Here is a 26,869-nt window from a genome sequence, read left to right as displayed (position 1 = left end):
ACCCAAATGGAGACCAAAAGAAAGCAGGAGTAGCAATATTCATATCAGATAAAATAGACTTTGAAATAAAGGCCATGAAAAGAGACAAAGAAGGACTCTACATAATGATCAAATGATCAATTCAAGAAGAAGATATAACAATTATAAATATACATGCACCCAACATAGGAGCACCTCAATACATAAAGCAAATGCTAACAAGTATGAAAGGGGAAATTAACAGTAACGCAATAATAGTGGGAGACTTTAATAGCCAACTCACACCTATGGATAGATAAACCAAGCAGAAAATTAGCAAGGAAACACAAACTTTAAATGATACAATGGACCAGTTAGACATACTTGATATCTATAGGACATTTCACCCCAAAACAATGAATTTCACCTTTTTCTCAAGTGCACACGGAACATTCTCCAGGATTTATCACATTCTGGGCCATAGGTCTAGCCTTAGTAAATTCAAAAAAATTGAAATCATTCCAAGCCTCTTTTCTGATCATAATGCAGTAAGATTAGATATCAACTACAGGAAAAAAAACTTAAAAATACAAACATATGGAGGCTAAACAACACGTTTCTGAATAACCAACAAATCATAGAAGAAATCAAAAAGGAAATCAAAATAGGTACAGAAACAAAAGAAAATGAAAACATGACAACCCAAAACGTATGGGATTCAGTAAAAGCAGTGCTAAGGGGAAGGTTCATAGCATTACAAGCTTACTTCAAGAAACAAGAGAAAATCAAATAAATAACCTAACTTTACACCTAAAGCAACTAGAAAAAGAAAAAATGAAGAACTCCAGGGTTAGTAGAAGGAAAGAAATCATAAAAACTAGGGCAGAAAAAAAAAAAAAGCCCCCAAAACCAAAAAACAAAAACCAAAAGTGACTAAAGCAAAAATCCACAAAACTTAAAGCTGGTTCTTTGAGAAGATAAATAAGATAGAGAAACCATTAGCCAGACTCATTAAGAAAAAAAAGAATCAAATCAACAAAATTAGAAATGAAAATGGAGAAATCATAACAGACAACACAGAAATCCAAACAATCATAAGAGACTACTATCAGCAACTATATGCCAATAATATGGAACTTGGAAGAAATGAATGAATTCTTAGAAAAGTATAACCTTCCAAAACTGATCCAGAAAGAAATAGAAAATCTTAACAGACCTATCACAAGCATGATATCGAAACTGTAATAAAAAACCTTCCAACAAATAAAAGCCCAGGACCAGATGGCTTCACAGGTGAATTCTACCAAAAATTTAGAGAAGAACTAACCCCTATCCTACTCAAACTCATCCAGAAAATTGTAGAGAAAGGTAAACTCCCAAACTCATTCTATTGTGCCACCATCACCCTAATACCAAAACAAGACAAAGATGCCATAAGAAAGAAAACCAGAGGCCAATATCACTGATGAACATAGATGCAAAAATCCTCAACAGAATTCTAGCAAACAGAATCCAGCAACATATTAAAAAGATCATACATCATGATCAAGTGGGCTTTATCCCAAGGATGCAAGGATTCTTCAATATTCACAAATCAATCAATGTGATACACCATATGAACAAATTGAAGGATAAAAACCATATAATTATCTCAATAGATGCAGAGAAAGCCTTTAACAAAATTCAACATCCATTTATGATAAAAACCCTCCAGAAAGCAGGCACAGAAGGAACATACCTCAACATAATAAAAGCCATATATGATAAACCCACAGCAAACATTATCCTCAATGGCAAAAAATCAAAAGGATTTCCCTTAAAGTCAGAAACAAGACAAGGGTGACCACTCTCACCACTACTATTCAACATAGTTTTGGAAGTTTTAGCCACAGCAATCAGAGTAGAAAAAGAAATAAAAGGAATCTAGATTCAAAAAGAAGAAGTAAAACTCTCACTGTTTGCAGGTGACATGTTCCTTTACATAGAAAACCTAAAGACTCCACCAGAAAATTACTAAAGTTAATCAATGAATATAGAAAAGTTGCAGGACATAGAGTTAATACACAGAAATCCCTTACATTCCTATACACTGACAATGAGAAAACAGAAGGAGAAATTAAGGAAACAATTCCATTCACCATTGTGATGAAACGAACAAAATACTTAGGAATAAATCTACCTAAAGAAACAAAAGACCTATATATAGAAAACTATAAAACACTGATGAACGAAATCAAAGAGGACACAAATAGATGGAGAAATATACTATGTTCATGGATCAGAAGAATCAATATAGTGAAAATGAGTGTACTACACAAAGCAATCTATAGATTCAATGCAATCCCTATCAAGATACCAATGGTATTTTTCACAGAACTAGAACAAATCATTTCACAATTTGTATGGAAATACAAAATCCTTGAATAGCCAAAACAATCTTGAGAAAGAAGAATCGAATTGGAGGAATCAACCTGCCTGAGTTCAGACTATACTATGAAGGTACAGTCATCAAGACAGTATGGTACTGGCTCAAAAACTGAAATATAGATTATTGGAACAAATAGAAAGCCTAGAGATAAGTCCATACACCTATGGACACCTCATCTTTGACTAATGAGGCAAAAATATACAATGGAGAAAAGACAATCTCTTTAACAAGTGGTGTTGGGAAAACTGGTCAACCACCTGTAAAAGAATGAAACTAAAACATTTTCTAACACAATACACAAAAATAAACTCAAAATGGATTAAAGACCTAAGTGTAAGACCAGAAACTATAAAACTCCTAGAGGAAAACATAGGCAAAACACTCTCTGACATTAATCACAGCAGGATCCTCTATGACCTACTTCACAGGGTAATGGAAATAAAAGCAAAAATAAACGGGACCTAACTAAGAAGCTTTTGCACAACGAAGGAAAGTATAAGCAAGGTGAAAAGACAGCCTTCATAGTGGGAGAAAATAATAGCAAACAAAACAACGGAGAAAGAATTAATCTCAGAAATATGTAAGAAGCTCATGCAGCTCAATTCCAGAAAAATAAACAACCCAATAAAAAAATGCGCCAAAGAACTAAACACATTTCTCTAAAGAAGACATACAGATGGCTAACAAACATATGAAAAGATGCTCAACATCACTCATTATCAGAGAAATGCAAATCAAAACCACAATGAGGTACCATCTCACGCCAGTCAGAATGGCTGCTATCCAAAAGTCTACAAACAGTAAATGCTGGAGAGGTTGCAGAGAAAAGGGAACCCTCTTACACTGTTGGTGGGAATGCATACTAGTACAGCTACTATGGAGAACAGTGTGGAGATTCTTTAAAAAACTGGAAATAGAGCGGCCATACAACCCGGTAATCCCACTGCTGGGCATACACAGCAAGGAAACCAGAATTCAAAGCTACGCGTGTACCCCAATGTTCATCGCAGCACTGTTTATAATAGCCAGGACATGGAAGGAACCTAGATGTCCATCAGCAGACAAATGGATAAGAAAGCTGTGGTACATATACACAATGGAATATTACTCAGCTATTGAAAGAATGCATTTCAATCAGTTCTAATGAGGTGGATGAAACTGGAGCCTATTATACAAAGTGGAGTAAGTCAGAAAGAAAAACACCAATACAGTATATTAATGTATATATATCTAATTTAGAAAGATGGTAATGATGACCCTATATGCTAGATAGCAAAAGAGACACAGATGTAAAGAATAGACTTTTGGACTCTGTGGGAGAAGGCGAGGATGGGATGATTTGAGAGAACAGCATGAAAGCATGTATATTACCATATGTGAAACAGATCACCTGTCCGAGTTTGATGCATGAAACAGGGCACTCAAAGCTGCTGCACTGGGACAACCCAGAGGGATGGGATGGGTAGGGACGTGGGAGGGAGTTTGAGGGGGTGGATACACGTACACCTGTGGCTGATTCATGTCAATGTACAGCAAAAACCACCACAATATTGTAAAGTAATTGGCCTCCAATTAAAATAAATAAATTAGTTATAAAATTAAAACTTCTGTGCATCAATTGACACTATGAGAGAGTGAAAACATTGAGAGAAAGTGTGGGCTGAAGTCCTTGCACAAGTCATATAGACCCCATGGGTCTCAGTGTTTTTATCTATCGAATGGAAATATAGTAATACCTTATCTTCAAGTGGTGATGTGAAGAATATATGAACAGAAAACATGAGAACTGTTTTTCTAAACTCAAAAATACAAATTCTTGATAAGACTCACACTGCCAGGATCTCTCTATGACCCCTGTGATTCTCTGATGGTTTGCATTATTTGTGTGTGTTGCAAATCCCAGGAATGATTACGTACTTTTAAGGACATTCTCCAATCTAATGTAATCCTTATTTCACTTTACTGTTATGACCACATAAACCATGTATTTACTGTTTTCTATATACAGGGGTGGCTTCCCAGGTGGCGCTAGTGGTAAAGAACCCATCTGCCAATGCAGAAAGATTCGGGAGACAAGCATTCAACACCTGGGTTGGGAAGATCCCCTGGAGAAGGGCATAGCAACCCACTCCAGTATTCTTGCCTGGAGAATCCCATGGACAGAGAAACCTGGTAGGCTATGGTTCATAGGGTCACAAAGAGTCAAACATGACTGAAGCAATTTGGCACACACACATGCATATAGAGGGGTACTGGGGTTGACATGAGTTAAATGATGGTTCTTGACTCTGGTTAGCTTGTGCATCTCTGTTTCAGATCCAGAGTTACTGCTTATTGAGCTTAACACAGGACTATTCTCTTCCTTAAGTGTTTGTGCATGAAAAAGTCCATGCTGCATGGACAAAGTGGGTGCTCAACCCAGTTGGAGAATAAGAAGATAGTTATGTACGAGAGTCAAGATGAGCATAGAAACGCAATGAGCAGAAGTAAGAGGAAGACATTCTTTCATGACAGAGGAATGCCTTGAGTGAGTTTAGATGTAAACTGGTGTGAGTCATCGTAGAGTATCACCTGCTTTATACCCAATTGTCCAGTATGATAGGCATGTGCTGCTCGATGAATCAATCAGTGAAGTGCTCTGGGGCAATGCATGATCTTACCTCACTGTGTTTAGAGGGTTCCGACACAGCCCTGCTGGAGAGTGTGTACTCCTCAGACTCAGTTTTCTTTTTCTTTATCCCTTTGAACCATATCTTGTATTGCTCTTGCACCTGTAGAAACAAAGCATGCTCTGCATCAGCTCACAGAGAGAAATGAGGATGAGAAGAGTCCTGAGCAGGAGTCAGACAGTGGTACCTGCTGGCTGAGGAGGCAGTACACCAGGAAGATGAAGAAACCCTGCAGGCTGTTAATGATGGTGAAGAGGTAGGCCATGACGTGGGGAGCTGGTCCCACATGCAGGATTCCCAGACACCATGTACATCCCAAGATAAAGAGCTGAGCTGTGGCTTTAAATGTTAACATCCTGAGTAGGAGGAGAAAAAAGGTTCACGATGCACCCTGACCAACACAATCAAGTCCATCTCTTTTCAACTCAAAGAATGTCTCTGAATCAGTTGTGGCCACTCTGATCTTTACTGTGAATGATTATATAAAAGAAATGTTTTTTGGTTCCGGAATGGTGTATTACCTTAGACTGAAGTTGGTAGTAAAACTTCATAATGTGGCTTTCAGTAATAGGATGAATATCCCCAGTTTAAATCAACTAATATTACTGTGGATGTTCTGTGCACATGGCTTTGTGCTGGCCCTGAGCATTAAAAATAACAAAGGCAAGATTTCTGATTTCACAAACCTTACCATCTAGTGGGAAGGCAAATACAAATGGTCAACTATACTTGTGAAATTGAAGGTCCCTTTGCCCTGGTCCCTCCAATGATGTCCCTATCTTTTCCATCTCCATGAATTGACCCAGAGCATGCTTTGTCAGATGATTCATTCTGTGTAAATGAAAAGAAAGCAAAGGATATCCTTGGCTTCTTAGAAGATACGATATGTGGATAATCAACCTGACTTCACCAGGTAGAGCAGGGCAGATGAGGGTAGCGGGATGAACATGAATAAAGACATGGGCATGAAAGGGCATGCTGGGGCCAGTGTCAGGTATGTAAGTGATTTATAAGGATATACATATTCTCAGGACTTTTCTCATAGGGTCATGGTGGTAATCCCTGTTTATCAGAACAAAATCAATTTCCTCTGTAGCTAAAATAGTTCCATTCTTGGGTTAGAGTTGAATGGAATATTTTTGACTTGGGTATCAGCAACAAAACAGTATTTGAGCTTCCAAGAAGGGTGGCTGAACTCCTCCTCTCAAGTCTCCTTGAAACCCTGTAAAGGGACATCAGCAGCTTGGAACTCTATGTCCTTGCTCCTGGACCATGCTTTTTATGGTGAGGGATTGGGGGGTGCGGTGGGGTAGGCTGGTGATAGGTACCTCTGATCCATCTCACCTAGTCTTTGGAGAGTGGACACATCACTGTTGAGTGAAGAGAGCTTCTTTTTCACAATCCATAATGTTATCAGGAAGAAAACTAAATTAATCTGCAGAAATATCACAAGGGATATTAAGTGCATCCACATCTGCTAATCCTTCCTTATGGCTCATCCAACATCTAAATCAGCAGGTAGGAAGGGTTTGTATTTCATAACAGTCATAGAAAACCAGACCGAACACCCAGTAACTCATTTTGCATGGGGATTTACATGTTTAAACACTGAGAGTGCCATGTCTAAGGAAATGCTCCTTCCTGGTTTTAAAATGGAAATTTCTGCACCCTGGGACCCTCTCATTCCTGAGCTAACTGGAATAATTTGTCACCCTGTCTGTAGCCCTCTTTTTGCTTGTGCTTTTAATTCACCCTCAGCCAGGGAAGAAAGATCCTCTGATGTCATCCATTACTCACAGAGAAGATGGTGGAGACAGGGCCAAGAAATGTCCATACAAATCCTTTTTCTGTGCTGAGCCAACATCTAAGAGAGGTGGTTGAGAATCAAGAATATATTAGCCTTTGTGGATAAAGAATTGATAGATGAACATATCTCTCATTCCTCAAAATTTTTCCTGACTCCTTTATTATTATTATTAATAATTATTATTGGGATTTTTTGATCAGAATATTTCACATAAGATCACCCTTAGCAAATTTCAGTACACAACACAATATTAGTTATAGGCACTATGCTGTATAGTAGACTTCCTGAACTTACTATTTTGCATAATTTAAAGCTTATATATGTCCTTGATATTAGTAAAGGCCATGGGTGTATACTTATTCCCAATTTGTCAGGTTATACACATTAATCATGTGCAACTTTTTTCCATGTAAATCACAACGTAAAAAAGTGGTTTTAAATAAATATAAATTTATTTTAGAAAGCCCTTTTAAGTCTTGGCCCTCATATACTGGCAGAAAAAAAATGTACATGTTTTAAAGAAAAAAATCAATAAAAATTAATTTATGGTTTATGAGACAAATATTGAGTCTCTCTTTCTGTATCAGGGTCAGTACTTGGCTCTGAAGATCCAGTTACGATTAAGAGAGTGATCTCTTTCTTCAAGGCATTCCTAGCTCTGTAGGCTTGTTGATAGTCAGACAATAGAAGCAATCAAAATGATGAAGCTTTCGATCAAATATGAGGAGCTGTGGGAACATGTAGGTGGATCTATAACCTAGTCAGACCTGTAGGAGGTTCTGATACTGGGAAGGGTTCCCTGAGAGAATTCTGTTGTGTTTATGATGAGAGGTGAAGGATGAGTAGGTGTAGATAGGATGAAAAAACTGGGGACAGCCAAGAAGACAGAGAGAGAGAGAGAGAGTGATTGAGAGAGAGAGAGAACAACAAGACTGGCACTGCTATGGCAGGGCTCATGTGCATTATACAATTTATTCCTCATGATAACATAGATAATCAAATGATTACAGATCAGGCATCTGAGGCATAAGGATACAGAGTCAGTAACTGAAGTTCACACTGATAGAAATGTTGGAATTGGTGCTTGATCCCAAATAGAAATTGTGTGTGATTTGGGAGGTGTTAGGACCATGTTAGTTGGATCCACCAGGAAGAACCAAAGAGAGAGCTACACAGAGAGGGGTTGGCATACTGCAGCCTGTGGTCCACACTGGGCTGCTGTCTAATTTTGGAAATGTGTTTTACTGGGTCAGAGTTACACTCATTTTCTTATATGTTTTCTGTGGCTGCTTTTGAACTACAAGGACACAGGTGAAAAATTGTAACTGAGACTGTTTGACCCACAAAACCAAAATATCTACTATCTCGCATTTTATAGGGACAGTTTTCTGACTTTTTTGCTAAACTATCTAGAAAGGCCAGTGATCCAGAAACCATCTGATGCAGGTCGACATCAATTTTTACCAGCATAAGAATTTGTTGTGAGTTGTTCAGCTGTTAAGTCATGTCCGTCTATTTGTGGCCCCATGAACTGCAGCACGCCAGGTTTCCGAGTCCTTCACTATCTCCCTGAGTTTGCTCAAACTCATGTCATCTAGTTGGTGATGCTATCCAACCATTTCGTCCTTGTCACCCGCTTCTCCTGCCCTCAATCTTTCCCAGAAACAGAGTCTTTTCCAATGAGTCAGCTCTTTGCATCAGGTGGCCAAAGTATTGGGGCTTGAGCTTCAGCATCATCCTCCCAGGGAATATTCAGGGTTGGTTTCCTTTAAGGTTGACTGGTTTGATCTCCTTGCTATCCAAGGCAGTCTCAAGAGTCTTCTACAGCACCACAATTTGAAAGCATCAATTTTTGGCATTCAGATTTCTTTATGGTCCAGCATAGGAATTTGTTGTGAGTACCAGTGTGCATTTGATCACATCTCTGCCACCAACAGCCTAATTTAAAAATGGCACAGGACTAAAGAGACATTTTCTAAAGAAGTCATGGAGATGATCACCAGGCACATGAAAAATGTTCAACATCACGAATGTTAGGGAAATGTAAACCAAAACCACAGTGAGATATTCCAGCACACTTGTTAGAATGTTCTTGTCAAACACGCATGTAATAATCACTGTCAGTGAGAATGTGGAGAGAAAGGAACTCTTATACACTGTTGCTAGGAATGTAAACTGATGCAATCACTATAGAAGACAGTATTGAGAACTTCAAAAACATTAAGAATAGAACTACTATGTGATCTAGCTATCCCATGCCTGGGTAATTATAAAGACTACAAAAACACTAACTCAAAATGATGTGCAGACTTTTATGTTCACTGCAGCATTATTTGCAATGGCAAAGATATGGAAGCATACTAAGTGCCTATCAAAGGATAAAGAAAATGTGATACACACACATACACACCAGCCATGCAGTACTACCTAGCCATAAAAATGAGGAAATCTTGCTATTTGTTACAACATGAATGAATGCTGGGTTTATTATGCTAAGTGAAACAAGCCAGATGGTGAAAGACAAATACAGTCTGATTTCATTCACACGTAGAATATAACAAACCAATAAACAAACAAAATAAATGAACTACCTAACCAAACAAATGCTCTCCCCCCATAGATGAAGATAATAGAGTACTGACAGGAGAAAAGATGAGCTTGGGGAGAGGTGAAACGGGCAAAGTGGTTCAACTGTATGGTGATGGATGGAAACCCAATTATCAGTGGTAAACAAGTTGTCAGGTATACAAACATAGAAATATGTCATACACAAAAAACATATAGAGTGTTGCAGAACAATATTGACACAATAAAAAGAATATATCAATGGAGAAAAGACAATCTTTTCAGTAAGCGGTTCTGGGAAAACTAGACAGCTGCATGTAAAGGAATGATATGAAACACTCCCTAACATCATATACAAAAATGAACTCAAAATGCATTAAAGACCTAAATGTAAGACCAGACATTATAAAACTCTTAGAGGAAAACATAAGCAGAACTCTCTTTCACATACATTACAGCAAGATCTTTTTTCCCCCATTCTTCTCCTAGAGTAATGAAAATAAAATTAAAATAAAAAATGGGACCTAATTAAACTTAAAAGCTTTTGCACAGCAAAGGAAATCATAAACAAGATGAAAAGACAACCCTCATAATGGGAGAAAATATTTGCAAATGACACAAATGAAACAACTGACAAAGGACTAATCTCCAAAATGTACAAAGAATTCATGTACACAGCTCTCTCTCTCTCTCTATATATATATATATACATATACATACATATATATATACATATACATACATACATGTATATATATATATACATATACATACATACATACATATATATAAACCATTAACAAATGGGAAAAAGACCTAAACAGACACTTCTTAAAAAAATACATACATAGTGGAAAAACACATGAAAAGATGCTCAACATCGCTAATTATTAGAGAAATTGATATCAAAACCACAATGAGGTACCACCTCACATCAGCTAGAATGGCCATCATCAAAAAGTCTGCAGAAAATCAATGTTGGAGAGGGAGTAGAGAAAAGGCAATCCTCCCACACTAATGCTGGGAATGTACATTGGTACAGTCACTAATGGAGAACAATATGAACACTCCTTAAAAAACCAAAAATAGAGCTACCATATAATCTAGGAATCCCACTCTGTGGCATATATCTGGAGAAACACATGGCTTAAAAATATAATTGCCCCCCAAAGTTCTTTGCAGTACTATTTGTAATAGCCAGAACATGGAAGCAATGTAAATGTCCATCAATAGAGGAATGGATAAAGAAGTGGTACATATATACAATGGAATGTTACTCAGCTATAGAAAGAGTGAAACAGTGCCATTTGTGACAACACGGATAGATCTAGAGATTGTCATACTGAGTGAAGTAGGTCAGACAGAGAAAGACAAATATCATAATATATTTCATTCCAATCCTAAAGAAGGTAAATGCCAAAGAATGTTCAAACTACTGCACAATTGTGCTCTTTTCACAAGCTAACAATGTTATGCTCAAAATCCTTCAAGCTAGGCTTCAGCAGTATGTGAACCAAGAACTTCCAGATGTACAAGCTGGGTTTCAAAGAAGCAGAGGAACCAGAGATCAAATTGTCAATGCCTGCTGGATCATGGGAAAGCAAGGGAATTCCAGAATAACATCTACTCCTGCTTCATTGACTACACTAAAGCCTTTGACTGTGTACATGACAACATATTGTGGAAAATTCTTAACGAGATGGGAGTACCAGACCACCATGCCTGTCTCCTGAGACACGTGTATGTAGGTAAGAAGAAACAGAACTGAACATGGAACAACTGAATGGTTCAAAATTGGGGAAGGGGTACATCAAGGCTGAGATTACATCATGCAAGATACCAGGCTGGATGAATCACAAGCTGGAATCAAGACTGCAGGGAGAAATATTAACAACCTCAGGTATGCAGATGACACCACTCTAATGACAGAAAGTGAAGAGAAACTAGAGTCTCTTGATGATAGTGAAAGAAGAGGGTGAAAAAGCTGGCTTGAAACTCAACATTAAAAAATACTAACACCATGGCATCCTGTCCCATCATGTTGTGGCAAATAGAAACAGAAACAGATTTTCAGTGACGGATTTTCTTGGGTTCCCAAATCACTGTGGATGGTGACTGCAGCCATGAAATTAAAAGATGTTTGCTCCTTGGAAGGAAAGTTATGGGAAACCTAGACAGCATATTGAAAAGCAGAAACAGCATTTTGTTGACAAAGGTTCATATAGCTAAAGCTATGGTTTTTCCAGTAGTCAGGTATGGGTATGAGAGTTGGATCATAAAGAAGGCTGAGCGCCAAAGAATTGATACTTTCAAACTGTGGTGCAAGAGAAGACTCTTGAGAGTCCCTTGAATTGGAAAGAGATCAAACTGGTTAATCCTAAAGGAAATCAACTCTGAATATTAATTGGAAGGATTGAGGCTGAAGCTCCAATACCTTGACTACCTGATGTGAAAAGCTGACTCATTGGAAAATATCCTGATGCTGGGAAAGATTAAAGGCAAAAGGAGGAGGGAGTGGCAGAGGATGAAGTGGTTAGATAGCATCACTGACACAACTGATATAAACTTAAGCAAACTCTGGGAGATAGAGGAATCTCACAGGGCAACATAACCAAAAAAAAAAAAAATCACCACAGAATATGTGCTGAACCTCAATTACTAGTGGAGAAGCAGCTCAGATGCTCAAGTCCACCAGCAGCTAGTGGGGGCTGGGTGCAGAGGTTTGGGCTGCGTGGCTGGTTCTTAGGGTAAGGGCTGGGTTTGAATGCTCTGTGGACAATCGGAGGGGGCTAATGTAACACAACAACCCAAAGCATGTGAACACCAGAGAGACAAAGAAAACCAAAGGACCTTTTCTGCAGGAAGGCTCAAGAGCTAGATGCATGGCCCACCTAGGACAGTGTGCTCACCAAGCACCTGGTCGCCTGAGTTTCTTGGACCTGGGAGGGGCACAAAATGCACAGCACACGTGGGTCTGAGCCTTATGGAGGCCACCATCATCCTGATACCAAAACCAGACAAAAACCACAAAAAGAAAACTACAGGCCAATATCACTGATGAACATAGATGTAAAAATACTCAACAGAATTCTAGCAAGCAGAATCCAAGAACATATTAAAAAGATCATACATCATGACCAAGTGGGCTTTATTCCAGGGATGCAAGAATTCTTCAGTATTCTCAAATCAATCAATGTGATACACCATTTTAACAAATTGAAAGATAAAAATGGTATGATTATCTCAATAGATGCAGATAAAGCCTTTGATAAAATTCAATACCCATTTATGATAAAAACTCAAGAAAGTAGGCATAGAAGGAATATACCTCAACATAACAAAAACTGTATATGATGATATGGGAGAATGGCATTGAAGCATGTAAATTATCATATGTGAAACAAATCACCAGTCCAGGTTCAATGCATGATATAGGGTGCTTGGGGCTGGTGCACCGGGATGACCTGGAGGGATGGGATGGGGAGAGGTGGGAGGGGGGTTCTGGAAGGGGAAAACATGTACACCCATGGTGGATTCATGTCAATGTGTGGCAAAACAAATACAATATTGTAAAGTTAAAAAGTATATAAATAAACTAATTAAAAAAATAAAAATAAATAAAAATTAAAAAAAAACTATATATGACAAACCCACAGCAAACATTATTGTCAATGGCAAAAAATTAAAAGCACTTCTTTTAAATCACGAACAAGGCAAGGGTGACCACTCTTACCACTACTATTCAACATAGTTTTGGAAGTCCTAGCCACAGCAATCAGAAAAGAAAAAGAAATAAAAGGAATCCAGATTGGAAAAGAAGTAAAACTGTCACTGTTTGCAGATGACATGATCCTCTACATAGAAAACCATAAAGATGCCACTGGAAAATTACTAGAGTTAATCAATGAATATAGCAAAGTTGCAGGATATAAAATTAATACACAGAAATCCCTTGCATTCCTATATACTAACAATGAAAAATCAGAAAGAGAAATTAAGGAAACAATCCTATATATCATTGCAACATTAAGAATAAAAAACTTAGGAATAAATTTACCTAAAGAAACAAAATACCTGTATATAGAAAACTATAAAACACTTAATGAAAGAAATCAAAGATGACACAAATAGATGGAGAAATATATCATGTTCATGGGTTGAAATAATCAATATAGTGAAAATGAGTATACTACCCAAAGCAACCTATAGATTCAATGCAATCCCTATGAAACTCCAATGCTAGTTTTCATAGAACTAGAACAAATAACTTCACAATCTGCATGGAAACACAAAAAACCTCAAATAGCCAAAGGAATCTTGAGAAAGAAGAATGGAACTGGAGGAAACAACTTTCCTGACTTCAGACAATACTACAAAGTTACAGTCATCAAGACAGTATGGTACTGGCACAAAGACAGAAATATGGATCAATGGAACACAATAGAAAGCCTAGAGATAAATCCATGCACATATAGACTCCTTATCTTTGACAAAGGAGGCAACAATGTACAATAGAGAAAAGACAGTCTCTTGAACAAGTGGTGCTGGGAAAACTGGTCAACCACCTGTTAAAAATTGAAACTAGAACACTTTCTAACACCATATACAAAAATAAACTCAAAATGGACTAAAGATCTAAGTGTTAAGACCAGAAACTATAAAACTCTTAGAGGAAAACATAGGAAGAACAGTCTCTGACATAAATAACAGCATGATCCTCTAAGACCCACCTCCCAGAGTAATGGAAATAAAAGCAGAAATAAAAAAAATGGCACCTAATAAACTTAAAAGCTTGTGCCCTATGAAGGAAGCTATAAACAAGGTGAAAAGACAGCTTTCACAATCGGATAAAATAATAGCAAATAAAACAACTGACAAAGAATTAATCTCCAAAATATATAAGCAGTTCATGCAGCTCAGTACCAGAAAAATGAACAACTCAATAAAAAAGTAAGCCAAAGAACTAAACAGACATTTCTCCATAGAAGACAGACAGATGGGTAACAAACACATGAAAAGATGTTCAACATCACTTATTATTAGAGAAATGCAAATCAAACCACAATGAAGTATCATTTCACCCTGGTCAGAATGGCTGTTATCAAAAAGTCTACAAACAATTAATGCTGGAGAGTGTGTAGAGAAAAGCGAACACTTTTACACTGTTGGTGGGAGTGCAAACTGGTACAACCATTATGGAGAACAGTGTGGAGATTCCTTTAAAAACTGGGAATAGACCTGTCATATGACCCAGCAATCCCACTGCTGGGTATATTCACCAAGGAAACCAGAATTGAAAGAGACTTATATACCCCAATGCTCATTGTAGCATTATTTACAATTGTTAGGACATGGAAGCAACCTAGATGTCCATCAGGAGATGAATAGATAAGGAAGATGTGGTACATATACAGAGTGGAATATCACTCAGCTGTAAAAAGAAACTCATTTGAGTCAATTCTAGTGAGGTGGATGAAACTGGAGCCTATTATACAGAATGAAATAAGTCAGAAAGAGAAAGACAAATACTGTATATTAATGCCTATATATGGAATTTAGAAAGATGGTAATGAAGATCCTATACGCAGGGCAGCAAAAGAGACACAGAGGTAAAGAACAGACTTTTGGACTCTGTGGGAGAAGGGGACAGTGGGATGACTTGAAAGAACAGTATTGAAACATGTATATTACCACATGTGAAACAGATGACCGGTGCAAGTTTGATGCAAGCAGCAAGGTGCACAAAGCCAATGCTCTGGTACAACCCAGAGGGGTAGGGTGGGGAGGGATGAAGCAGGGGGTTTAAGGATGGGGGAACACATGTACACCTGTGGCTGATTCATGTTGATGTATGGCAAAACCACCACAATATTGTAAAGTAATTATCCTTAAATTAAAATGAATAAATTAAGAAAGATAAAATTAAAGTGCTATGTTGGTTCTATGATGGCCATAGTCATGCATGAGAAGTTAGGATGGCAGGAATTTGCTTTTACCATTTGGGTGTTCCATAAAGATGAGGCCTGGATGCAAAAGAAATGGCCACAATCACAGCTGGGACTCCGTAGCCCACTGGGAACGTGAGCTTCTTCATGAACCTGTTGACACTGGAGTAGTTGACCACCATCAGGTTGCGTGCAGTGAGGAAGAGCTGCAGACCCTCCAGCAGCATCCAGGTGAAGGAGGCCAGGTATAGATAGTGTAAGACACCTGTGATGAAGGCACATAGCTCCTGGGGGAGGAGGAAGGTGTCACCAGGATGGTTTGTCAGGATGGAGCATGGCCCCAGGGCTGCTTCTATGACTTGCCACTGGGGGTAACTCTTATGTAAATGAATGAATTATCAATGGTGTGTTTGCTTTCTAGTTGTGTCAGTCCATGTGAATTGGCTACTTACCCATCTAACATTACCTGGAATCCCATTATATTAAAGATTCCAATGCAGTATGGCCCCATGAACTCAGCATCCCCTGCGACAGGGATATTCTGGGACAGTATACATACCTTGACCTCAGTTCTGTCGATGGCTCTCAGAAAGAGCAGGTGGGCCAGGAAGAGGCAGAGTGAGAGCTGCAGGTGGAGCGAGGTGCTGGTGTTCTGGATGGTTTTGCACAGCAGGAAGGTGAGGGCCGCCAGGAGGAGGCACAGCAGAGAGAGGCTCAGCCCCATGTAGGTGATCACAGTCAGTGCGGGATCCTCCTCCTGGGATCCAGCAGAGAGAAGATCAGTCATGCTTTCCTGCTGCGGGGTAATGACTCTTCCACCATTTTTATTTTTAGACATAGAAAAATCAGGAATGGAGGTGCTGAGTAGATTATGTTATGGATGTGTTTATGGATATTTTATGTTTATGGATAACTTTCTCCAGGTTCAGAAATTTAGAAATTTATGGGATCTGAATGATAAAATCTGTGCCTGGAAGGATTGAGGGATAAGAGAGTCCTAATGAAGACCAAGCCCTGGACCTCACAAGGGTTTATTTTCCTCTAGACTTTTGAGCATCACGAAGCTTCCCAGTTACCATGAAAGGTTCACAGAGGCAAGAAGCTACACTTTGAGCACCATCCTCCATTCCCATAATGTAATGATCTATGGCAAAGTCTCTACCCATTGTCATGATGTCCGGGTATCAACTTCCAACTCTGAATTCAACACAGTTTATCCCTGTAATATTTCTTCATGACTGGCCACTAATCCTTACAGATTTAGAACTAAATTCTTGAGTGAAAGAGAAAAACTACTATACTTGGATGTTGGCTGTAGCTTAAAATTGATAATGCCTGCCTCTTTTTGGTGTGCATGTGTTTTCAGTCACTCAGGTGTGTCTGACTCTTTGTGACCTCAAGGACTGTAGCCCACCAAGCTCCTCTGTCCATGGAATTTTCCAGGCAAAAATACAGGACTGGGTTGCCATTTCCTCCTTTAGGGGATCTTCCCAACCCAGGCACTGAACCTGAGTCTCCTGCATCTTCTGAACTGGCAAGTGGATTTTTTACTACTGAGCCACCTGGGAAGCTCGCCTCTTTTTGGAAATCATCTTAAATACCTGAGGACAAGGGAAAAATATCTGCCAATTTCCTTTCAGTATAAGTCTGGGTGAAGAGAGAGAGGGAGAAAGACAGAGGGAGGTGCACAAAGGATGAAGAAAATGGATGTTAAAACCTGCAAATTAGGTGCTTCTGGATAAAAAGCAATTGAGTATGGTAGCATAAAATTTATTTTTGCAGCATGTCTCTATGTTTGATTTTGTTTAGGAATGAAATGTTTAAAAATAAATAACCAGCCCTCCAGATGATTCTGAAGCACTTTAACTTTTGAGAATGTTTGGCTTATTGCATAAAACTAATTTTTGTACTGTATTAACGTTCCCAAGAGAGGTCCACATGAGAAGAAATGCAGGTAGCCCCTAAGAGCTAAACATGGACACCTGCTGACAGATATGAAGACAAGGAGACCTCAGTCCTACCACCACAAGGAATTGAATTGTGCCAAAAATTAGAGGATTAGAGGAGGACGGCAAACCTTGGATCAGAATGCAGTCTAGGCTGACAGAATGATTTCAGCCTTGGAAGAACCTGAGCAGACATCCCCGCTATACTATGCCAGATCACTGACCTGTGATAACTGGGAGACAGTAATTTTTTCAGGTTTTACGTGTGTGAGAATTTGTTCCACATCAAGATATTGAATGCAGTCCCTCTGAGGGGTGTCACTTGCACATCGTAGTAGGCCATGAGGACGGCAAAGCTGCTGAAGTGGATGCATTGGCAGGTGGTGCTGTTGTCTCTGCTGTCCATCGTCCTGCAGCCTCTGGTTGCCCAATGGCCACTTCCGTTCTGACTCTGCTCCCAGAAGACACAGTGCACCTTCCCCTTTGTTTCAGGGGTCCTTGACTGTAGAAACAGGAAGTAGGTTTGAGCTGGTGGTTCTGTTGCTTAGAAATGCTGACCCAAATCTAGATTATGATGGACTTTCCTTGGGATATGATGCACCCTTGATGGACATCTCCGAAACACAAAGGCTGTGCCCAGAACTCTGGTCTCTCCCACACCCACAACTTCATCCCCCCAGGACTCACATGCTTGAAGACAAATTTGACTGGAGAACTGAGGTTCTGTGTGTTACTGTTGCTTATAAAAATGGATATGACATCTGACAGCAGGATAGGGGGGGTTTCCTACAGCAATTCCTTGTGTTTCTCATGTGGAACTGCCTGTTCCTCAGCATCCACGGTTAGGGGAACTTTATCCAGCAACTTTTCAATCCCAGGTATGGAGACAAGGCCCACCACACTGGGACCTGCAGGACAAGGGCAAGGTTGATATCTTGGGGTATCCAACATGACTCCTCCTTTAATGAACTATTTCCTTGTGGCCCCACCATTACTCCTAGTTCCCTTTAAAGTATACATTTCTGCTTATTGCTTCTTTGAGTATCACGTTTCACTTTGAATCCCTAGGGACCTGTACCCTGCCACAACCATTACCTGAGTCATTAGATTCATGCACTGTATCCCAGATCAGGATCACCTTTATGTTATTCTGAATCAAGGTGACATTCTTATCTTCTTTATCCAGTGTCTTCAGTGATAATTTCTAAGAGTTGTGAGGGCTATAGAAGGGAGTTAGATTAGTAATTGTGCCTATGATGGTACACATACTACCATTATTTGCATACATAAAAATAAACATTTTAATATATTATGTGCTGTGTGCTGCCCTTATTTGGTCAATCGTGTCCAAATCTTTGTAACCCCATGGACGGTAGGCTGCCAAGCTCCTCTGTCCACGAGGATTCTCCAGGCAGAATACTGCAGTGGGATACCATGCCCTTCTCTAAGAGATCTTCCTAACCCAGGGATCAAGCCCAGGTATCCTGTATTGTAAACTTTGGATTAATATTGGAACCTTTACTGTTGACCCACCAGGGAAGCTCAATAATACTAGTCTTGGTAGCCTATCCCTCCTCCAAGGGATCTTCCTGATGCAGGAATCAAATCGGGGTCTCCTGTATTGCAGGAAGATTCTTTACCAGCTGAGCTACCAGGGAAGCTCCTTAATATATTATATAAATATGTAGATACTTCATATATTACATAATGTATATTATATAGGCTTCCATGGTAGCTCAGGAAATAATGATATATTTTTATCATTGATTTACATGCTATCTAAATATGATGTAAAAATATCTAAATCATATGATATATCATATGATTTATATTTATAATCATTTATGTGATTATGCAATCATATAAATGATTATATATCATTTTATCAATGATATAAAAATATGATATTTATAATAATGTATATTATAAATAATTATATTATTGTTATAAGCAATATCATTTGGTACACATAATAATGGTATATGCATATATCATTTAAATATACATTTGAATCGGTTCTACTGAGATGGATGAAACTGGAGCCCATTATACAGAGTGAAGTAAGCCAGAAAGAAAAACAACAATACAGTATACTAATGCATATATATGGAATTTGAAAGATGATAACGATAACCCTATATGCGAGACAGAATAAGAGACACAGATGCATGGAACAATTTGATGGACTCTGAGGGAGAAGGTGAGGGTGGGACGTTCTGGGAGAATAGCATTGAAACATGTATATTATCATATGTGAAACAGAACACCATTCCATGTTCGATGCATGTGACAAGGGCTCAGGGCCGGGGCAATGGGATGATCCAGAAGGATGGGATGGGGAGGGAGGTGGGTGGGGGGTCCAGGAAGGGGAACACATGTAAACCCATGGCTGATTCATGTCAATGTATGGCAAAAACTATTACAATATTGTAAAGTAATTAGCCCCCAACTAAAATAAATAAATTTATAAGAAAAAAAAAAATCGAGGTAAATTTACAAAGGATTGTAAGAGAACATATGAGCAATTATTCAACAACATGAAATGCAACCTAAATAAAATGGAGAAATTCCTAGAGACACAAAAAATTGACTTAAGAAAATGGAAAATCAGAGCAATCCAATAACAGATAAGTAGATTGAATCAGTATCCAAAACTTTCCAAAATGAAAAGACCAGAACAGATGGCTTCTGCAGTGAATGCTCCCAGGCATTCTGGAAGAATTAACACTAACCCTTTGTAAACTTTTCTGCAGAAGAGAAGAGAAATAGCTCTACCTAAATAGTTCTATGAGACCATCATTATACCAAGAACAAAATAAGATAAACCAATGTCAGTTTTAACATAGACACACAAATAGTCAACAAAATACAAGGAAAAATTTTATCCAAGGAAACTCAAGACTTGTATATTGAACACTACAAAAGACTGTTGAAATAAATTAGAAACTCTAAATAAATCATAAGAAATCCTGTGTTCATGGATCAGAACCACCATATTAAGATCTCAACAGTCCCCAAAATGATCTATGGATTCAATGCAATCTGTACCAAAATTCTGACATCATTAAATTAATTTTCAGCAGAAATGGAAAGCTCATCCTAAAATCCATAATGGATTGCAAGTGACCTGGGTAAACAAAGCAATCTTAAAGATGAAAAACAAATTTGGAGGCATTACAATTTCTGATTTAAAAACTTACTGCCAACCTACAGTATTCAAAATGGTGGGAAATTGCTTTATGAATACAGAGCAGTAAAACAGAACTGAGGATCCAGGAATAAATCCATACATCTATGGTCAGTTGATTTTCACAAAGGGGTGTCAAGACCATCAATGGGTGAAGAAAAATCTCTTCAACAATGATGCTGAGACATCTGGCTTTCCACAAGCAAATGAAGGAATTCAGTGACTTAGTTCACACAATAAATTTTAATAAAGAAATGGGTCAAAGACCTAAGTTTAAAAGTTAAAACTAGAACAAGTAGGACAAAAACACATGAGTAACTCTTCATGACCTTGTATTTGGAAATGAATTATTAGATATGAAAAAATGTGCAGAAGCAACAAAAGTGCCAATAGATATGGACTTCATCAAAATGGAAATATCTATTCATTAAAGTTAAAAGACCACAAAAAAAGTGAAAAGGTAATCTACAGAATGGGAGAATATATTTGCAAAGACATATCTGATAGGATCTAAATTAAAATCTATGAAGATCTCTTATAGCTTAACAACCAAATGTAAAAAATTGAAATGGAAAAGAAAGAAAAATACTCGAGTAGATGTTTCTCCAATAAAATATAGACAAATTCAACAATGACATGCAGAGATGTTCAACATCTTAGTCACTAGGGAAATGCAGATAGAAACATGATGAGATACACACACTAGAATGGCTACAAGAAAAAGAAAGCAAAATGGAAGTAACATGTGTTGCTGAGGATGAGGAAATTGGAACCCTCATACATTGCTATTGATAATGCAAAATGAAGAAATAGCCACTTTGGAAAGCTAGTTTGGTGGTTCCTCAAAAAGCTGAAAATAGAACTACCACATCACCAATTTTACACCCTATTATGTGCCCCAAAGAACTTTATTCAACAGTTATTCAAACCAAAACCTATATTACAGGGACTTCCCTGGTGTTACAGTGCTTCCAAGACTCCGTGCTTCCAATTCAAGAGGCACAGTTTTGATGTCTGGTCAAGGAATTAAGATCCTACTTCCTATATGCTGTGAGGTGCGGGCAAAAAAGAAACACCACATTCATAGTAGCATTTTCACAACAGTCAATATGTGGCGGCCAGCCAAATGTCCGTCAATGGATGAATGGATAAACAAAAGGAGGTACATCCATGTACAATACATTATCATTCAGCCATAAAAGAATGAAATACTGATACATGCTACAACACGGATGAACCTTGGAAACATTATGCTAGGTGAAAGAAGCTAGACATTCAGACCATACATCTTTAATTCTATTTATACAAAATTTCCAGCATGGCAAATTCACAGACACAGAAAACAAATCAGTGGTTGCCAGGGACCAGAGGAACAGAGGATTGAGGAGTGTTTGCTTAGTGGCTACAGTTTTTACTTTTGGAGAGGTGAAGTTATTTTACAAATAGAGGTGATGATTACAACATAATGATGTACTAAATGCCACTAGATTTTACACTTTGATTAAAATTGTGAACTTTAGTGTCCATCAGTGGAGGAATGGGATAAAAAGATGTGGTGATTATGTAGAATAGAATATTAATCTACCACAGCAATGAATGAAATTCTGCCATTTGCAACATTGTAGATGGACCTAGAGAGTATTATACTTAGTGAAATAAGCCAGATAGAGAAAGACAAATACTGTATATCATTTCTATGTGAAATATAAAAATAATATAAACCAAGATATGCAAAACAGAAACAGATTCATTGATATTGAAAAGAAACTAGTAGTTACCAAAAGGGAGATGGTAGGGTGGAAGGGCAAGTTATGATTATGGAATTAATAAGTGCAAACTTCTATGTTTAAAATAGATAAGCAACAGGGATATATTATTTGGGATAAGGAGTATAGCCATTGTCCTGTAAGAGCTTGTAATGAAGTGTATTCTGTAAGAATACCAAATTACTATGCTGTACTCCTGAAACTACTACAAATAAAAATAAATTTTTAAAAATAAATAAATAATTGTGCTAAGCAAAACAAATACTCAATTGAAACAGATCATACCCACATGACAAATAATATGAGAAAATTGTGTTATTCCAAATTAAAAATCGTCTCTTTTGCAACCATTTCTATTTTGTCTTAAACTTTTAATTATCATTATTTTTATGCTCATAATTTATTTACAATGAAAGTGTATATTATATATAGTTTTATTCATTTATGTTTTTCTTATTGAGGTATAATTGACAGGTAGAGTGACTCCATACTTGAATATATTGCAAAATGATAACCACAAAAACTAGCTAAAATCTGTCACCATACAGAGTTCTCTTCCAAATTTTTCTGTGGTAAGTCCTTTTAAGATGTACTTTCATAGCAATTTAAAATACACAGTACAGTACTATTAACTATAGTTACCATGTTGTACATTTCCATAACTTATTTTTAACTGGAAGCTTGTACCTTTTGACTTCTTTGCACCATTTCCTGTACTGCTATCCTGGTCCCTGGCAATCACCAATCTGTTCTCTATGTTGATGACCTTGGTGTTTGTAATGTTTTTTGAAAGTGTTAGTGGTTCAGTCATATCTGACTCTACAACCCAATGGACTGTAGACTGCGAGGCTCCTCTGTCCGTGGGATTCTCCAGCCAACAGTACTGGAGTGGGTTGCCATTCCCTTCTCCAGGGGATCTTCCTGACTCAGCGATCGAGCCCAGATCTCCTGCATTGCAGGCTGACTCTACCATCCGAACCATCAGAAAAACCAGGGTATTTGTCTTCCTCTGTCTTATTTGCTTTGCTTAGCACAATTATTTATTTATTTTTTAAAATTTGTTTTTATTTACGAGATCAGCATGAAATACAACCCTGGTCACTGGACTCTAGTGAGGTTGGGAAAGGAATGAACCAGGAATGAGCAGAGCAGGAGCCTGGAGGCTGTTCCAGGTAATTACCTGTGCCTGAAGGTGAACTGAAGTTCAGTGACTCATTGTTCAGGGACTTGCTCAGTCCTCTCAAGACAGTTTCCAGGCCAACAAGCAGGTTAGAGGCCACAAGGTGCTGGTCTGAGTTGGGCAGGGTTTCCAGGTCCTGGGGGACCTCCAGCATTTCATCCACCCCCTGTATGAGGTTCTGCGGAGATACGGACACAGAGCCAGTAGACCACACACCGAGAGGTTGTATGAAGACATTAACCACTCGCTCACAGAGAACAGAGCTTGGAAACTGTTTGAGTGATAAAGGCAGTGCCAGGTGGGATTCTTTGGGTAGTCTTTGCCCCTGGAATCCAGCCATTCAGAGGTCAATCTTGTACATGAATGCCAAGGATGACATAAACCCAATATTCAGGAGCTGCAAGATTAAAGGTTTTCAGAAGGTGAACGTGGGAATGTAACAGTGACTACACGTGTCCACACTTCCCACCCCCCTGGGAGAGGCAGGACCTCAGAGCAGTGCACCATTATGTTGAGATATCTCCTCCCAGATCAGATTTTCCCACAACACCTGTGGGAAGCCCCCACCTGCCTCCCTGGGCCCTACCCTTACCTGGATAGTGTCCTGGACAGGGACTGACTCCATGTTTTCACTAAGATTCTGGACTCTGTTGAAGAACCAGGAGAGCATCTTGGGGAAGAATATGAGGAGGTTAGAACTTGGGGGAAATAGGTGGGCTAAATGGAGGGATTTCCTGCTGCATGTTGTCTGCTGGGCCACTCACCGAGCTGTTGATACTTGAGGGTGCGGTCCAGGTGTGGATGGAGATCTCTGCAAGGAACAGTACAGTGGCTCATTAAGGGTGAGAGCATTTGTGTGTGTGTGTGTGTGTGTGTGTTGTGAGTGGGATCTGGGGTCAGGTCAGGCCAGGTACCATCCCAGACATTAATCCCTGAATATTTGGTTACTCAGAGTAACAGTTTAAGAAGAACCATGAACATAAGAATGAATCAAAAAGAAGGAACAGAATGCTTGATCCTGTGTATTCCAATTAGGGAACCAAAGACTTTATGGCTTCAGAGGACTCAAGACATCATGATGAGTCAGGGCAGCCATCTGGTCCCCCCAGATCAGAGTCCTCATCTCTGGACCTAAGAGTTTCCCTTCGAAGACCCCAAACCCAGGTGGAGGGTCTGCAGTAAGACAGAACAAGATGTAGGAGGAATGCACAACTGAGGGATTCAAGTTCAACCTCTACCTGGGTATTGAGACTTCCTCCTGTCTTCTTAGATGGTGGCAGTTGCTGGAGACCTGTCTTAAAGGTTGATGAGATGAGATGGAATTGAGTGCAGGATAGTGGAAATGGAGTGTGAGGAGGGGAGGATATAAGGATTGGGAATTTCTCAACCTGACAAGTGTGCTCCTGGGAAGGAGCTGAGACTAGCAGCCAGATCTCTTCTCCATGTTCAGCAGTTTACAAATCTCCATGAAACACACATACAAATGCATAAAGGAAACTCTGGGAATACATCTAGAGTGACAGAAAGACTTACCATCAGTCAAAGACCTTTTTTGATGACAAAAATCTGATAAAATCTACTTTTATAAAAAATATTAAGTAACACATGGATACTTGGAAAACAAAGATAATTTAAAACATGAAAAAAAAGAAGAAAGAAAGAAAGAAAATCACTCCTATGTCCATTACACAGATCCCTGGAAATTTCTTCAATTTTTTTTCTCATCATATTTCACATATTAGGAATATTTTTCTTTAGTAGCAATAAATGTCCATCAAAAACTTTTATCAGTAGACAAGGATTATGTCTTGTAAAAACCATATAATTCTCCCCTACTTTTTAGTATTGTGGTAAAATCCATAAAACATAAAATTTACCATCTTATTAACTTTTTAAGCAATATAATTTCCCTTATGATCTTATATTGTTGAAAATAAAGTCTTTAAGTTTTAGATCTGGATCTTGGTTCTATGACTCTACTAAATGTGTGACTTTGGATATATAACTTAAGCTTTTTGGGCCCAAATATGATTATTGAAAAAAAGATTCTGCCCTGAAAAAGTAAAACTCCTAGAATAAAATATGACAGTTGGGCAAACTGGGAGAAGGTGGGGAAAAAAATCTAAGTGTGCTAGCATCCTGGATCTGCTGTGAGGATTGATGTGGGAAACCACAATGGTCAGTGAGGAGGAGTTCCTGGTGAGCTTGAGATAATGAGAGAGCCTGAGCTTCCTCCTGGGAGTTTCTTTCCTTCTGTTGGTTCATTTATTTCCCCCCTTTCTTTTTGCCATAAAAATAATAATAATGTAACAGTATGAATGACAACTATAGCTCTCATGTGTTGACAATTTTCTCTGCACTAAGGTCTGTCTAGTCAAGGTTATGGTTTTTCCAGTGGTCATGTGTGGATGTGAGAGTTGGACTATAAAGAAAGCTGAGTGCACAAGAATTGATACTTTTGAACTGTGGTGTTGGAGAAGACTCTTGAGAGTCCCTTGGACTGCAAGGAGATCCAACCAGTCCATCCTAAAGGAAATCGGTCCTGAATATTCATTGGAAGGACTGAGGCTAAAGCTGAAACTCCAATACTTTTTGGCCACCTGATGCGAAGAGTTGACTCATTTGAAAAGACCCTGATGCTGGGAAAGATTGAGGGCAGGAGAAGAAGGGGATGACAGAGGATGAGATGGTTGGATGGCATCACTGACTCAATGGACATGGGTTTGGGTAGACTCCGGCAGTTGGTGATGGACAGGGAGGCCTGGCGTGCTGCGGTTCATGGGGTTGCAAAGAGTTGAAAACGACTGAGCAACTGAATTGAACTGAAACTTTAGCTTTTTTTCACTAAGGTAAATATTAAATCTAAGTTCATCCATATAGGGTAGGTATGATGACTACCTCTGGTTTACAGACAAGCAAATAATGCACAAAGAGGAAAAACAACTTCCTAAATGTCAAAGAGCCTGTGTCCGAGCTACATTTTGCGCCAGGTAGCCCAGCTCTGCTGTGTCGGCTCTCGTCCCTCTCCCAACTGATCATGAAAACAAGATTACCCACTCCCCTCATACTTTCCTGTGCTGTCATTTTTATGTTACCCTTGTTAAAATACTTCTGTGCTTCTCCTATGGCTGAGGGCTCTGGAGGTCCCACTGTGTCCTCCCACAATCTCTATATACCACCCCCAAGCATATGTCACCCACAAGTTAATGCCACCCCCAAGCCTCTGTACCATCACAAGTCTCTGAGCGGCTGGTGATGATTTCCCCAGTTGAAGACGTGAATCCTGGAATGCAGCGACAGGTGTTGGCATCAGCACATTTGGAGTTTGGAGGGCACCACCGAGCACAACGTGTCATGATAGAGGCTGTGCGGATGAAGATCATGGTCAGAAGACCCAAGAAACTGAGGAAGTCAGCTG

General features: G+C 38.8%; 1 protein-coding gene across 1 annotated transcript; it reads right to left on the bottom strand.

Moving 5' to 3' along the window:
• Positions 1-258: 258 nt before the first annotated feature.
• Positions 259-26,834, bottom strand: LOC145510837 (adhesion G protein-coupled receptor E2-like). The gene is given in 14 exon segments (XM_081503024.1): positions 259-264; positions 5,047-5,157; positions 5,243-5,411; positions 6,384-6,490; positions 6,853-6,919; positions 15,424-15,659; positions 15,932-16,129; positions 17,641-17,820; positions 18,006-18,226; positions 18,414-18,521; positions 23,452-23,629; positions 24,044-24,121; positions 24,216-24,262; positions 26,681-26,834. Coding segments are annotated over 14 exon segments (1,860 nt in total).
• Between the last annotated feature and the right edge of the window lie 35 nt (positions 26,835-26,869).

Source organism: Giraffa tippelskirchi, chromosome 6 (assembly GCF_054371585.1).
Source record: "Giraffa tippelskirchi isolate mGirTip1 chromosome 6, T2T-mGirTip1v1.2.pri, whole genome shotgun sequence".
Classification (NCBI taxonomy): Eukaryota; Metazoa; Chordata; class Mammalia; order Artiodactyla; family Giraffidae; genus Giraffa; species Giraffa tippelskirchi.
This window is presented reverse-complemented; position numbering and strand designations above follow the sequence as displayed.